General features: G+C 40.2%; 1 protein-coding gene across 1 annotated transcript in view; it reads right to left on the bottom strand.

Annotated features, from left to right (window-relative positions):
- ATXN3 (ataxin 3) overlaps positions 1–16917 on the bottom strand; it is a gene marked incomplete at its 5' end in the record, with an annotated part of 36137 nt that overhangs the window by 16119 nt on the left and 3101 nt on the right. The window contains 4 exon segments of the mRNA XM_073610060.1: positions 502–589; positions 7773–7839; positions 9593–9678; positions 14512–14556. Of these exon segments, the coding sequence (XP_073466161.1) occupies positions 502–589; positions 7773–7839; positions 9593–9678; positions 14512–14556 (286 nt within the window).

The following is a 16917-nucleotide window of genomic DNA, read 5'->3' as shown; positions in this document are numbered from 1 at the left end:
TGCCTTGGCCTTTGGTACACCATAGAGATACCACCCCTGGTGCCTTGGCCTTTAGTACACCATACAGATACCACCCCTGGTGCCTTGGCCTTTAGTCCACCATAGAGATACCACCCCTGGTGCCTTGGCCTTTGGTACACCATAGAGATACCACCCCTGGTGCCTTGGCCTTTAGTACACCATACAGATACCACCCCTGGTGCCTTGGTCTTTAGTACACCATAGAGATACCACCCCTGGTGCCTTGGCCTTTAGTACACCATAGCGATACCACCCCTGGTGCCTTGGCCTTTAGTACACCATAGAGATACCACCCCTGGTGCCTTGGCCTTTAGTACACCATAGAGATACCACCCTTGGTACCTTGGTCTTTAGTACACCATAGAGATACCACCAGTGGTGCCTTGGCCTTTAGTACACTATTGTTTATTCACTGTCACTGTTTTTTTTTTTTTGCTTAATGGGAAGTTATAGCTCTACTTTAAATGCAGAGAGATTTACCTTCTTGTTGGAGCTGAGCCAAGAATAGTGCAAGATAAGTGTCTGATATGAGTTCTGGACCCGTTAACAAGGAATTCAAGTTAAACCACTGTGGAAAACGAAAGGAAAAAAAAAAAAGGTAACACAAATAGGTAATAACGTAAGCAGGAGAACTGATGACAAAGTATTTCTTTACTATAGTCATCAAAATAATAAGTTCCGCCTGTAGGATGCCATATGACATCGTCAGGTTGTCCTATCCTCAGTGGAGATATCTGGATGGATGGGTGAAGCTACAGGCATTATCCAGATACCTTTGTTTTTAGCCAGTGATTACCTCACTTGTAAAAGCCATCCTAGCAGCTGTTTAGCCGTTGGATTGCTTTTACATGCAGCAGGAGGGGACGTCCCCACCCCCCTCCCCTCCCGCTGCACCACAGAGTTGACCAGATGGTCCCCGGCCAGTTCTATGACCGTGGGAGGCCGGACGCAACGTCAGGATGTCACTTCCGGCTCTGGCAGATGTAAACAATGACAGTTTTTTTCCCCTGAAAATCAGAGATCCACTTTTTTTTTGAGCCGATTCTTTCTAGGGTAGAGGAGATATCTGGGGTCTTATTGACCCCAGATGTCTCTATAAAGAGGACCTGTTATTTCTTGTTATAGGAATAACAGTGGTAAATAATATATATATATATATATATATATATATATATATATATATATATATATATATATATATATATATATATTTTATTATATTATATATAGTGTAAAAAAAAAAAAAATTTTATAAAACATTTTTTTTTAAAGCGCCCCCTGTCCCCTTGTACTCGCACGCAGAAGGAAATCTTTCATAGGTTTTGCCCACATATGTAAGCGGCGTTCGCACCACACACGTGAGGTGTCGCCACAAACGTTAGAGCGAGAGCAACAATTTTAGAGCTAGATGACCTCTGTAACTCTAAACTGGTAACCTGTAAAAAAAAAATAAATAAATTCAAGCGTAGCCTATGGAGATTTGCAAGTGCCGAAGTTTGGCGCTAGTCCACGAGTGTGCGCAGTTTTAAAGCGTGGCACGTTAAGTATCCATTTACTCAGCATAACATTATCCTTTATAGTTTACCAAAAATTTAGGTTATGTATTGTGTTTTTTTTTGCAATAAAATTCATTAATTCATAAATTCATTAAAATTCATTCCTCCCCCATATGCCCTTTCCACTTCCCCTGATTTGTCAAAATGGATGGCACAACTATAAGTCCATCCCCACATGCCAAGGTTCTAGATGTAGTCCTGGACTCTGAACTCTCCCTTCAAGCAACACATCCAATCACTGTCCAAATCCTGCCGCCTCAACCTCCGCAACATCTCCAAAATACGCCCCTTTCTAACCAATGACACAACAAAGCTCTTAATTCACTCCCTGGTCATCTCTCGCCTCGACTACTGCTACTCCCTTCTCATTGGCTTACCTCTACATAGTCTATCCCCTCTTCAATCCATCATAAATGCTGTTGCCAGACTCATTCACCTTACCAAACGCTCTGTGTCTGCCACTCCTCTCTGTCAATCCCTCCACTGGCTTCCGCTCACCCAACAAATTCAATTCAAAATACTAACAACTACTTAGAAAGCCATCCACAACTTGGCCCCCAGCTACATCATTAGCTTAGTCTCTAAATACCAACCTACTCGTTCTCTTCGTTCCTCTCAAGACCTCCTGCTCCCTCATCACCTCCTCCCACACTCGCCTCCAGGACTTTTCCAAAGCCTCTCCAATCCTACAGAATGCCCTACCCCAATCTGTCCGCTTATCTCCTACTCTATTAGCTTTTAGACGATCCCTGAAAACCCTTCACTTCAGAGAAGCCTATCCTACCTACACCTAACAACTGTATTTTCATTCTTTCCATCTGATCATCCCGCACAGTTATTAACTTTTGTTTCCACTTGACCCTCCCTTCTAGATTGTAAGCTCTAACGAGCAGGGCCCTGATTCCTCTCGTAATGATTTGTATTTTAAGTGTACTGTCTGCCCTCATGTTGTAAAGCGCTGCGCAAACTGTTGGTGCTATAAAAATCATGTATAATAATAATAATAATAAAAAGTGCATTTTTACCTAAAAAATAGTATTTCAAAAATTGCTGCACAAATACCGTGTGACATAAATTGCAATGAGCGCCACTTTATTCTCCAGGATCTCTGCTAGAAAATAGACATATAAGGTTTAATGGGGTTGTGAGTAATTTTCTAGCAAAAAAAAGATTTTTACATGGAGAGGAATGCCAGAATTGGCCTCAGTGGGAAGTGGTTAATGTGTGTTTATTTACATGTGTCTGCCCAAGTGCAGGCTTTCGAAAGGGTCAAAAACATATAAAAAAGGTCACCCAAGCCAAAACAAAAAATTGTTTAGGCCAGATAAAAACAAACAAATTTTTAATTATAGTTGGCACAGCTACCCACACTTATCTACAGTTGGCCACACATGATGCAATGTAACGCATCAGTATGGGGAGAAGGCAGAGCCTGCAATAATACTATGGGAGGATGGGAGGGAGGGAGTTAAGCAAGTCACGCAGATGACAGCAGTGAGCTGCTTTAGCTTCAGATTACATGCAGCATGTTTATTCTGAGTTCATCTGCAGTTCACCAAAGGCACAGTCTACTGCTGTGCTTTAAAAAAAAAAAAAAAAATAGGGCTTCTGAGTTCTCCCTATTCACTCCTGACATTATAATGACACTCACTGTTAGATAAAATCGCAAGCTGAAATTTTGTACTCAGCCCGTCACAGCTCCTGTAAGAAAAAGTGTGGAAGGTACATTGGAAGGTATGATGCTTTTTTCTTTTTTTTTTTTTTTTTTTTTTAGTATAATACGCTGCTCAAAGCCACTTTAAAAGTCTGTGCTGAACAGGACAAGTTTCCTTTAATGCATATACACTTTTGTAGTAAATTGCCCATTTTAAATAGTTATTTTTTTCTCAGTATTTAAAAAAGAGTAATAAATGTTATATATATATATATATATATATATATATATATATATATATATATATATATATATATATATATATATATATATATATATAAAAAAAAACACTTTGCAATAAAATGCATGGCTCGCTTATTATATTAACACACCCTCATCTCATCTGAAATCGCTGCATTATACCTATAGAAAAAAAATTTTAAAAAAAAGTGGAAAAGGTTTAGAAAATATACTCACCTCACCCCTGACTTCTAGGTGTCGGTGATATAAAAATACTTCAACTGGGATCCAAGAAAGTAAAAGGATCTGGTTAGAAGATACTCTAGTACAGTTTATCTTCTCCCAAGATTTGAGATCCTTTATGGACTCATTTAAAAGACACAACGGTATAGCTGAACCACACTGCATTGCTTTAAAGCTGAACTCCAGGAAACATAAAAAAAATTTAAAAAAATAAAATAAAAATCTACCCTTGCAGTGGGGTTTCCTTCTCCTCCCCCAAACTGCAAGGTTTACAAAAAATAAATAAAAAAATTAACCAAATTGAAGACCAGGCCTTTCCTGGCACTTTTTGTTAACGCGTTTAAATCAGTATTTTTTGCTAAAAAATAACTGCATTTAAATCAGCGTATAACACGCATTTTTTCCTCCCCTGAAAATCAAGTTTAAATCATGTGTGCGTGTTATACGTCGATGTCTTCATTGGGCTGCCTCGGAGGGGAAGCGGGGGGGGGGGGGGGTCACGAGCGCCGCCAGATTACACAGAGCAGAGATCTCCCGTTTACTCGGCAACCTCTGCAATACGAAGTCCCGCCTCCTATGATAGAAGTCACATGTCCGGGCATTGGACCACTATTCTGTCTATCATAGGAGCCAGTCCAAGAGGCGGAACTTTGTATTATAGAGGCCGCCGAGTAAACGGGTGATCCCCCGCTCTGTGTAATTTGGCGTCTCTAATCTCCGTGCAATGGCGAGGCTGCAGACGGGCACTGATCAGGCTGCAATAGTGAAGCTGCAGACGGGCACTGATCAGGCTGCAATAGTGAAGCTGCAGACGGGCACTGATCAGGCTGCAATAGTGAGGCTGCAGATGGGCACTGATCAGGATGCAATAGTGAGGATGCAGATGGGCACTGATCAGGATGCAATAGTGAGGATGCAGATGGGCACTGATCAGGCTGCAAAAATGAAGCTGCAAATGGGCACTGATCAGGCTGCAATAGTGAGGCTGCAGATGGGCACTGATCAGGCTGCAATAGTGAGGCTGCAGATGGGCACTGATCAGGCTGCAATAGTGAGGCTGCAGATGGGCACTGATCAGGCTGCAATAGTGAGGCTGCAGATGGGCACTGATCAGGCTGCAATAGTGAGGCTGCAGATGGGCACTGATCAGGCTGCAATAGTGAGGCTGCAGATGGGCACTGATCAGGCTGCAATAGTGAGGCTGCAGATGGGCACTGATCAGGCTGCAATAGTGAGGCTGCAGATGGGCACTGATCAGGCTGCAATAGTGAGGCTGCAGATGGGCACTGATCAGGCTGCAATAGTGAGGCTGCAGATGGGCACTGATCAGGCTGCAATAGTGAGGATGCAGATGGGCACTGATCAGGCTGCAATAGTGAGGATGCAGATGGGCACTGATCAGGCTGCAAAAATGAAGCTGCAGATGGGCACTGATCAGGCTGCAAAAATGAAGCTGCAGATGGGCACTCATCAGGCTGCAAAAATGAAGCTGCAGATGGGCACTGATCAGGCTGCATTCATGGGCACTGACCTTTATTTTGCTTCAATGTTCTTTATTCAAAATGTAAGTTGTTTTTTTTTCCTGAAACGTCACTCCTAAAATTGTACGTGTTATATGTACGGTACGTAAAACCCCCCAAACATTATTGAGGTTTATTTTTAAGCAGAGACCATAGGGAATAAAATGGTGTTCATTGCAATTTTTTATGTCACACAGTATTTGCACAGCGTTTTTTTCAAACGCAAATTTGTTTGAAAAAAAAAATATATTTTAATGAATAAAAAATAAAATTAATTAAAAAAAAACAAAAAAAACACTATATATGCAAAACAAGAACAAAGAAATTCCCAGCTCAACTTACCGACCAGCCTGCTAACCAACTGAATTATCCTGTCTAACAATATGACTTAAAAACGGGGGTTTCGTTTGCTCATATTTGCAAATACATGCGTAAGCTACAAAGCCCGATCAAGGCACCCCATTATCTGTAGTCCTAATGCTAAATTTTGGGAGCCTCAAAAAGGTGGAAGCACATGCACTATAATGCATAGGCAGAGGGCAGGTGAGCCGGAAGGAGCACACCCCCCTTAACCACTTGCCTACCGGGCACTTACACCCCCTTCCTGCCCAGGCCATTTTTCAGCTTTCAGCGCTGTCGCACTTTGAATGACAATTGCGCGGTCGTGCTACACTGTGCCAAAACATTTTTTTTATAATTTTCTTCACACAAATAGAGCTTTCTTTTGGTGGTATTTAATCACTGCTGGGGTTTTTTCTTTTTTTTTTGGTAAAAAATATGACCAAAAATGTTGAAAAAAAAGATTTCTGTCAGTAAATTATTTAACTAAGTAATTTTTCTCCTTCACTGATGTGTGCTGATGAGGCGGCACTTATTAGGTGGCAGTGATGAGGAGGCACTAATATGCCGCACTTATGGGCACTATTAGGTGGCTCTGGTGGGCACTGATAGGCGGCACTGGTGGGCATTGAGCGACAGCAGTGATGGGCACTGACTGGCATCGCTAATGGGCACTGATTGGTGGCACTTGTGGGCAGTGGTGGGCACTGATTGCTGACACTGTTGGCACTATATTGTAATCAGGCAGAGATCGAGGTCGCGCCGTGTCCTAGCAACACAGCGCGGTCGAGCGGCCGTTCTAGGATGCTGTGATATGACCGCGTCCCAGAACGAGACCCGCACCACCCCACCGTCATTTGGAGGGTGGGCGGCAAAGTTAAAAGGCACAGGGGTGCACTGGACATCCAGCAAATAGCACTACGGCAGCAGAGGTGTCCAATAAGCCCCCCCTCACTAATATTATTGCCCTAACAGTTTTAAATGCATACTGTTAGATAGGACAATTCGGTTTGGTTAGCAGGCTAGGTCGGTAAGTTGAGCCGGGAATTTCTTTGGTTTTGATTTGCATGCATTGCCCTTCTATGTGCTCCTTGCTGCAAAGGCCAGTTATAGGTGAGGGTAGTGGCCATTTGTTTGTACTGTTAAAACACAATATATACCTCAATATTTTTGTATAATGTAAAAAGAAGATGTTACGTAAAGTTAGTTAGTAAATAGACAACATCTCACACTTTAAAATTGTGCACGCTCATGGAACGGCGACAAACTACGGTACTTAAAAAATCTCCATAGGCGACGCTTTAAACGCCTTTACAGGTTACCAGTTTAGCGTTACAGAGGAGGTCTAGCGCTAGAATTATTGCTCTCGCTCTAACATTTGCAGCGATACGTCACGTGTGGTGCGAACACCATTTACATATGTGTGCGTGACTTACAAACGCGTTGGCTTCTGCGCGGGAGCACGGAGGCAGTTTACTTTTTTTTTTTTCTTATGTATTTTATTTTTTATACTGTCCCCGTATTTTTTTTTTTTTTTTTGAGCACTTTTATTCCTATTACAAGGAATGTAAACAGCCCTTGTAATAGAAATAGGGATGACAGGTCCTCTTTATGGAGAGATCTGGTGTCAAAAAAAGACACAAAAATCTCTTCTTCACCTTTAAAAGCAAAAGATCAAAAAAAAAAAAAAAAAAAAAAAAAAAAAAATGATCTTTTGCTTTTACCTGCCGAGTTCCTTCAAAAGCTGTGTGCAAGTGTACCTAGAAGAATGGATGCGGGTTTAAAAAGGCAAAAATGTGGTTACACCAAATATTGATTTGATTTGGATTTTTATTCTCTCCAATTACTTTCCATTTTGTTTAAATGGTAAAAACAAAAATTAAATAACACTTCTATTTCTGAAAGCATTCTTCATTTACAGCCAGTATATATGCAAGTAAGTGAGCCCAGTTGTCTGTGACTCCATGGGAGAGAACTCCATAGGGCTCCACTTTGCAGCCTGCAGCTCATGAATTGGTCATAAAAATGAGCATAAAGAGGTAAAAGTAATATATTTTCTAATAATACCCCCCCCCCCTCCCCGGTATAATGCAGCAATTGTAAATTAGGGGAAGGTGATATTTAGTAAGTAGACCTTGCATTTTATTGCAAGACCGGCTTTACAACTTAATAACATCAATAAAAATAGATGAAACCTACCTGTTTGCCTAATTTTCGTACAGTAAACCAGTGTTCTTTATAATTGCAAATAAAAGCTCGTTCGTTTCTAGGAATGAAATAAAATAATAATAATAAAAATAAATAATAAAAATCAGTCTACAGTTGCAAGGAGCCCTGCAAAACTAAAAACAAAAATACTATATGCTCATCCAAAAAAAAAATTAAAAAACCCACGGTGTAAAATTAACCAACTTCCATCCAAAACTATCACAACTGTGATAGTGTGACATAATAATATATTGGATAATCCCCTGTGGCAGGGAGTGAATCAATAATCTCTGCATAGTGCTGCTAGAATTCTATAAAAAAAAAATTGTAATGAATTATTTCCAAATAATTCTGATTAGCTCTACGTCCATCCAAAGTCCAGAATTTACAAAAGCTTGTTTGAAATGTCAAAAAAAAAAAAAAAAAAAAAAAGAGAGGGGGGTGAGCTGATATTACTGTCAGGGCTGGGCTCAGCCCTTCCTTCTCTGAGCTGTCAGCTAATTGCCAGCTCCTCTCTCTCCACAGTTACTCAGCTGTTGATGATATCCTGCTCGTCAGTCCTGCCTACTTAAGCCGTCCCAGTCCAGATGATCTCTGCCTTTACCTTGGTCAACATCACAGAGACTCTCTCCTGCGATCCCGTTCAAGACTTGCTTTGCCGACATCCCTTCTGGCTCCAGATCCTGCTTGCTGTTCCACTACATTGATCCCTGACGTCTGGCTTGGCTGACTATTGATTCCAGTTACTAAACTTTGGCTATGTTTTGACTACGCTTGTTCTTTTTTACTTTTAATATTAAAAAGTGTGATTTAACTGTACTTCTGTCTCGGCCTGATTTCATGGTTTCTGACAATTACATTCTTCAGAGCTTAGTGAGCAGAGCTCTGAGAGTTGATTGGAGGGGAGGGGGAGGAGAGGAGAGGGACACCCCCCCGACTGCACACAGTACACAGGAACAGAGCTGATGCTGTCAATCACAGGCGGTGTGCTGGAGCTCCCTCTCACGTCACCATTTTTCTCTTGGTGTCAGGAAAACTTGTCAGAAGTGACTTATACAGATAGCAGAGGAATGAGGCAGCAGGCAGAAATGACACTTTGTGCTCTGAATAGAGACAAGTACACATTATAGAGGGGATTGCTTTGTTCATGTCTGAGGTTTACAAAACATTTAACAGCTCGCTTTTAAAGTGGTAGTAAACTCTTTTATGTTATTTTTACAAGCTTTATTATAAGCTTACCTGTAGGTAAAAAAAATATCTCCCGTTTAGGGAGATATTAGCGAGCAACTGCCGGCGACGTCACGACGTATGCACTTTGAAGGAGGAGCATACCCGTTCTGTTCCTTTAGAGCAGAGTGCCATGGCTGTGACATCATCGCGACTCAGCCAAATCAGAGCCCCGAACCCGGAAGGAAGATCGGGTGAAGATGGAAGCCTCTGCAGCGGTGACAGCCAGCCGCTAGAGGGCTTCATTTTAAAGCAAGACTTTCATAATGTGCTAGCATGCGGTGCATACCAGCACATTATGATATTGCCTTGCATGTTCAAGCTTATTTTATTTTTTTTTCTTAAAGACTACCACCGCTTTAGGAAACCCGGTCATATTTTTTTACTGCAAGGAGGACCCAATTTTATTCATACTCTTGTATCAAACATCCAACACGTTTCTGGGGTTCAGAGGCTCCCCCCTTCATCAAGGCTTGGTACTGCTGAACAAAAAAAAAGGAGCGTACAGGACTGATAAAACTGAACAACGCTGATCTTACTTATGTCGTAAGACCATTTCTAGGGCTGTAAAAAAACCATCTTACATTGGATCGATGCCGAGGATCTGATATTCTGGACTGTTGAACAGGATTAATTCTAAGCCCCACACTCTCAGAGCATCGCTTATAACCTGTAACAAAAAAAAAAACAAAACAACAAAAACAAAGAAGCAGCAAGCAGTGAGAGCTCTGTAAATGTATTACATTGTCTGACACAGATAATACAGACTGTGCATCCATTGCACGCTTGTAGCAGAATGATACAACGGTATGTTCTTTACAATGTCCCTGACGCACACAGTCATCGTCAACCTTCCCTTTTTTTTTTATTTAAAAAGTACAGAAACGTGGTGGCTGCTTTAGTTTTGTCAGGCTTATTTTATTTTTTTTTACCCTTTACTGATCTTGCCAGTAACGTTTTCTGTCCCTGCAATGTATCCATGGGCAGGAGCGTTATCACCCTAAAGCCTCACACACGCGATCGGACTTTTTGACAACATGCAAATTACCTGTTTTAGCCACTTGCCGACCAGCGCGCGCCGATGTACGTCCTAACTTTGAGGACGGATATCGTTGTTATGTCAGCAGCTAGCTGCCATAACCCCGGTATCACCGTTTTCGGCCGGCGGTCGGCTACAAGATAAAAGTGGTCCCTGCGACGGATTCGCCGCGAGATCACTTTTAATCGGTGGGGGTGGGGCCCCCCGTCCCGCCACGATCCGGTGCCCTCCCCCGCTTACCGGAGCCGGTAGCGGCGGAGGCGATCGCGTCCTGTCAGTGGCTGTGCATGGAGACGAGTGAGGGTAAGATGGCGCCCACTCGTCTCCATGACACTGCAGGGCGGAAGCGACGTCATAACGTCACTTCCGAACATGCCTCTTTAAAGGCACATTTTTTCAATGTCATTTTTTTCAAATTAAATTTTTTTTTAATTTTATTGCATTTAATTCCAAATATGAGATCTAAGGACTTTTTGACCCCACATCTCATATTTAAGAGGTCCTGTCATGCTTTTTTTCTATTACAAGGGATGTTTACATCCCTTGTAATAGGAATAAAAGTGATCCAATTTTTTTTTTTTAAACAGTGAAAAATTAAATAAAAGTAAAATAAATAAGAAAAAAAAATTTTTGTTTTAAAGCGCCCTGTCCCGACTAGCTCGCAGTAGCGAACGCATACGTGCCCGCCCGCGTATGGAAACGGTGTTCAAACCACACATGTGAGGTATCGCCGCAACTGGTAGAGCGAGAGTAATCATTCTCGCCCTAGACCTCCTCTGTAACGCAAAACATGCAACCTGTAGAATTTTTTAAACGTCGCCTATGGAGATTTTTAAAGGGTAAAAGTTTGACGCCATTCCACGAGCGGGCACAATTTTGAAGCGTGACATTTTGGGTATCAATTTGCTTGGCGTAACATTGTATTTCACAATATAAAAAAATAATTAAGCTAACTTTACTGTTGTCTTATTTTTTTATCCAAAAAAGTTTTTAAAAAAAGAGTGCGCTTATAAGACCGCTGCGCAAATACGGTGCGAAAAAAGTATTACAATAACTGCCATTTTATTCTCTAGGGCGTTAGAAAAAAAAAAAACAATATATAATGTTTGGTGGTTCTAAGTAATTTTCTAGCAAAAAAACCTGTTTTAAACATGTAAATACCTAAAATCCAAAACAAGGCTAGTCCTTAAGTGGTTAAGGCAAAATCCGACCGTGTGTACGCTCCATCGGACAAACTTTTTCGGTTTTCATCGGACAAATGTTGGCCTTGCAAACACACAAACTTTTTGGCAACAAAAGTCCTATGGTGCAAAATCCTATCGTGTGTACACAGGTCCATAGGACATTAGTCCAAAGTACAAACACGCATGCTCAGATCCAATGCAAAAGATCAGACAATACAGAAGTTGACCAAAGGGTGGCGGTAAAGACCTAAAAAACCACGTGATTTGTTGAAAGTTGGCTGAAAAAGTCCTGCCGTGTGTATGCATACCAAGTTCACGGCCAACGCCCTTTGGACAGAAATCCAAGGAAAAGTTTGTTTGAAGTCCGATTGTGTGTATGAGGCCTAAGACAGGACTACCAAACACCTCTCCCTCTCCATAGCATGGATTAAAGGGGCAGTAACTGGCCCTCAGGGAAGATTTACCCCCATTCCTGACCAGGCCATTTTTTGCAATACGGCACTGCGTTAATTTAACTGACAATCGCGCGGTCATGTGACGCTGTACCCCTAATAAATAAACATTTATGTCCTTTTATTCCCCACAAATAGAGCTTTCTTTTGGTGGTATTTGATCAGCACTGTGGTTTTATATTTTTTGCGCCGTAATAAAAAAAAAAAAAAAAAAAAAACACCCCTGACAATTTTGAAAAAAAAAAAAAATAATTTTTTTTTTACTTTCTGCTATAGAACATATCCACAAATTGTTTTTTTTTTTTTTTGTTTTTTTTATTCTGCTACACATTTTTGGTAAAAAAAAAAAAAAAAAATCCCATTAAGCATATATTGATTGGTTTGCGCGAAAGTTATAGTGTCTACAATCTATGTGATATTTTATTTCATTTATTACTAGTAATGGCAGCAATCAGCAACTAATAGCGGGACTTGCGATGCAACAAAATCGGACACCGACAATTTTTGGGGACCAGTGACACCAATACAGTGATGTGTGCTAAAAATATGCAAAACAAAATTACTAAAAGCGCTGAAATGGATTAGTGATGAATTATGATTGAAAGAAAACCAAATAATTTAAGCTGCAAGCATAAAAGTGTTCAGGCACCTATAAATAAATATTAAGTGAAAAAATGTTGCGCTATAATTAACCTTTCAATCAGTGCTAAAATCCCGTGTGATTACTTAATTAATAAATATTCCTCATGGTGAAAAAAAATAGACAAAAACAAAATGATGTATATAATATGGCCAAAAATTAGCAATCATGTAGTCTCACAAACACCATCATAAGTTCCACCAGTAGGATATACACAAATCCCCACCTGCAAATACACAATTAATTGAATGAACCTAGATGGCTACTCAGTTCATAGAGTCCGATACAATGCCAAAAAAAAAAAAATGCCAAAAAATGTGTGTATAAATAGGTCCATTCAAAAAAGGCTTCGTTTGTAAAGTGGTTTGGCGTTCTGAAAAATTGCTTTGATTGCCGCTCTAGTGCCGCGTACACACGAGCGGACTTTACGGTAGACTTTGCCCGGCGGACTTTGACGGACTTTCTGAATGAACGGACTTGCCTACACACAATCCACCAAAGTCCGTCGAATTCGTACGTGATGACATACGACCGGACTAAAACAAGGAAGTTCATAGCCAGTAGCCAATAGCTGCCCTAGCGTGGCTTTTTGTCCGTCGGACTAGCATACAGACGAGCGGACTTTTGGACCGGACTCGGGTCCGTTGGATAGATTTGAAACATGTTTCAAATCTAAGTCCGTCCAACTTTTGAGAAAACAAAGTCCGCTGGAGCCCACACACGATCGAATTGTCCGACGAAATACGGTCCGCCAGGCAAAGTCTGCCGTAAAGTCCGCTCGTGTGTACGCGGCATTAGATGCAGGGAGTGACATGCAATAAATCAAAGATAAACATCATGGCACAAATAAACCAAATACTCAGAATGACAATTCTTCAGCAGATACACTCACACGAGCCTGGATAGTTTGTGCATGGATTGAAAACAATCAGCCGCTGGGAGCGCGGCGAGTCCTCACACCGCTATTATCGAGCGGTTAGCCAGCCTCGATATTGTGCACCGGAGCCCGGAAGATAGTGCTTGTGGGCTTCACATGCCCACAAGCACTATGGAAACTGCTATTAAACAGGAGTATAAGTCATATTCCTATTTGAAATCAGCAATCAAGCGTGGATTAATAAAAAAAAAAAGTGAGTTATCTAAATCAACATTCTAAAAAAAAAAAAAAAATGCATCCTGGGAAAAAAAAAAAAAAATTGAACAGTGGGAACTCCGCTTTAAGCAAGGGACTAACTTTTTGTCCTGACTCAAATGCTGAACTCTAAACTAGTAAGCTGTAAAAAAAATTTAAAGCGTCTCCCATTCCACGAGTGTGCGCAATTTTAAAGCGCGACATGTTGGGTATCTATTTACTCAACGTAACATTATCTTTCACATTATACAAAAAAAATTGGGCTAACTTTACCGTTTTGTTATCGTTTAATTTGTGAGATTTTTCCACAAAAAAAAAAAAAAAAAAAAAAAACACATGTTTGAAAAATTGTTGCACAAATACCGTGCGACATAAAAAAAATTTAAACGACTACCATTTTATTCCCTAGGGCAGTGATGGCGAACCTTGGCACCCCAGATGTTTTGGAACTACATTTCCCATGATGCTCAACTACACTGCAGAGTATCATGGGAAATGTAGTTCCAAAACATCTGGGGTGCCAAGGTTCGCCATCACTGCCCTAGGGTGCTAAAAAAACATAGATAATGTTTGGGGGTTCTGAGTAATTTTCTAGCAAAAAAATTATGATTTTTGTACATGTAGGAGAGGAGTGCCAAAATAGGACCAGTATGGAAGTGGTTAATCCGTGTGTTACATGATCCTTTTTTTTTTTTTTAGGACAGTGATACCCAATTTATTTGTAGATCATCTTCTGGCTGTCATTTTGACAGCCAGTAATTGCCGGCAAGTAGGGGGAGGCTTAATAGTGGGGTAAAAGGACAAAGCGTACTACACATGACCTGTGTATTAAAGTTACACACCAGCTGTGGAAAACATCCAGTGTCTACATTTGTTTACACTCTAAATTTCCAAACCTGATTAAAAAGCACACCTTTCGTTCATCGACATTGCTCAGACTGACTGCTTGATTGTCATTTTCTATAGAAAAGTCCAATTGCATGTTCATATACCAGAAGCCTCCAAATATGGCAGGTAACTTGCATGTCAGGTTTTCTGTTGATAGGTTGAGCTTACCTGAATAGAGAAGAATCCACTGTCATCCATGTTTCCAGAAGGTTGCTGCAATAAACAGAGGTGGAAAACATCAGTAATATTACAAAAGCCAAGTACCTACAAGATGTTGAAAATTAGCATTTACTTTCCCCCCCTTCACCTCCCAACTCAGAGAAAGTGTCACCTAAACAAGAAGTGAAAACAAATCTCTCTTATATTGCACAGCCAAAGTCTACACCACCCAAGGAGCATGCACGTTTAAAGGGATGCTGAAGATTTGTTTTTTCATATAATGAAATTGGGAAGAAAATTACTGATGACAGAAAAAGCCAACCGCTGAAAAAAAAAAGCAGGCCAATGACAGTACCGATCTAAGACGAGAGGTGACCGATGAGAACTGAAGATGTTTAGACAGAAAGCGAAGGTGGGCTCAAGATAGCTGCAGCCGCTCTAAAAGGCTGTGCAGATGCAAAGTTTGATGGGAATGGAGAAGAAAACTTGCTACGTGTGTGTGTGTGTGTGTATGTATATGTGTGTATGTATATGTGTGTGTGTGTGTGTGTGTGTATATATGTATATGTGTGTGTGTGTGTGTATGTATATGTGTATAGTATATGTGTGTAGTGTGTATGTGTGTATATGTGTATGTATATGTGTGTGTGTGTGTATGTGTGTATGTGTGTGTGTATGTGTGTATATATGTGTGTGTATAGTATATGTATATATATATGTGTGTGTGTGTGTGTGTGTGTGTGTGTGTGTGTGTGTGTGTGTGTGTGTATGTATGTATGTATGTATGTATGTATGTATATGTGTATAGTATATGTGTGTAGTGTGTGTGTGTATATGTGTGTATGTGTATATATATGTGTGTGTGATATATATATATATATATATATAGATATATATATATCTATATATATTTGTGTGTATATGTGTGTGTATATGTGTATGTGTGTGTAAGGGGGGGGGGGGGCTGGTGGTAAGGCTGGAATTTAACTTTATTCACACCTAGCATTAGCAGGAACACACGTTCCCATGCATGACACACATAGGGCAGCTCCATTCACTTCAGGACAAATGCACCAAAGGAGCTCCAGAACCTTTTTTTTTTTTTTTTTTTTTAGGTGTAAAGTGTTGTGCATCTGCTAACAGTACTTGTGTGAGATTACCAATTAACGGCACTGCAAGCACGACGTGCATTTGTAACCCATTTCCAAAGCACACACACAAAAATCGCTCGTTCCTGGGTGCTGCAGGTATGAATGCAGCCTCAGGCATAATCGGCAGTGTATCTGTACTGAACAGCGCTGTTTCCCTAGAGTGACTCCTTAACCTATTGCTGCTGGCAGAACAGATGTATGCGGTGTCGGGGAAGGGAGTCTTTATAGGTTCCACATGTGCGTCAGCATTTGTGTTTGGAAGCATGCTCCATAGCATCCTCCCAGCACAGAGAACTGGCTGTCATTGACAACTCCTCGTCTCTTACCAACAATCAGGAGTCCCAGCTCCCGATCACATGATAACCGTGAAAGCCTGTGATTGGCGCAACGATCAATCAGCAATCAGTAAAACCTACTCCTGGTACTCGGTTTCTCTTCTGGATACAGGAAAGATACAATGTAAATTTTTCTCCTAGCCAGAGGTGAGAGCAAACAAAAAGTTTGTATGTAAAAATAGAAAAAAAATAAAATAAGATAAATAAGAAGGATCAGGGCTTGATCTAGGTTAATGTCAACAAAAGTGAGTTTTAGGTAGGATGAGAATAATATTATTATTAATAAATATATGTCATGAAGGGGGGTAAACCTTCCAGAGGTCCTTTGGTTAACGGAAAACTGGACCCAAATGGTTAAGTTTTTTTTTGTTTTTTTTTTAACAGTATATAACTTTCAGTTAGCCCGACCCACCACAAAAAAAATAAATAAATAAAATAAAAAAGTTTTTAACCACATTTTTTTCTAACTTTTTGTTTACAAGTAAAAATCTGTATTTTCTGTCAGAAAATTACTTGGAACATTAATTATATATAATGTTCCAAGTAATTTTCTGACAGAAAATACAGATTTTTACTTGTAAACAAAAAGTCAGAAAAAAAAAAGCCTGGTCTTCAAGTGGTTAAAAAAGCATGTCCAATGCCACATTTTGAAAAAAAAAAAAAAAGTATAAACAAGCCCTTAGCGGGGATTTATAGGGCAGATCTGCACTGTTGTTTTTTAGCCCAACTAGGGGATACAATAAAAAAAAAAAAAAAAACATATACGTATCCCCACAAACAACTGGAGTAAGAGTTTATTTTATTTTTTGAGGTGGGTCAGGCTAACTGAAAGTTATATACAGTTTGAGAAATGAAAAAATAAAATAATATATATATATATATATATATATATATATATATATATATATATATATATATATACATACATA

This window comes from Aquarana catesbeiana, linkage group LG13, assembly GCF_042186555.1.
Source record: "Aquarana catesbeiana isolate 2022-GZ linkage group LG13, ASM4218655v1, whole genome shotgun sequence".
Taxonomy (NCBI): Eukaryota; Metazoa; Chordata; class Amphibia; order Anura; family Ranidae; genus Aquarana; species Aquarana catesbeiana.
This window is presented reverse-complemented; position numbering and strand designations above follow the sequence as displayed.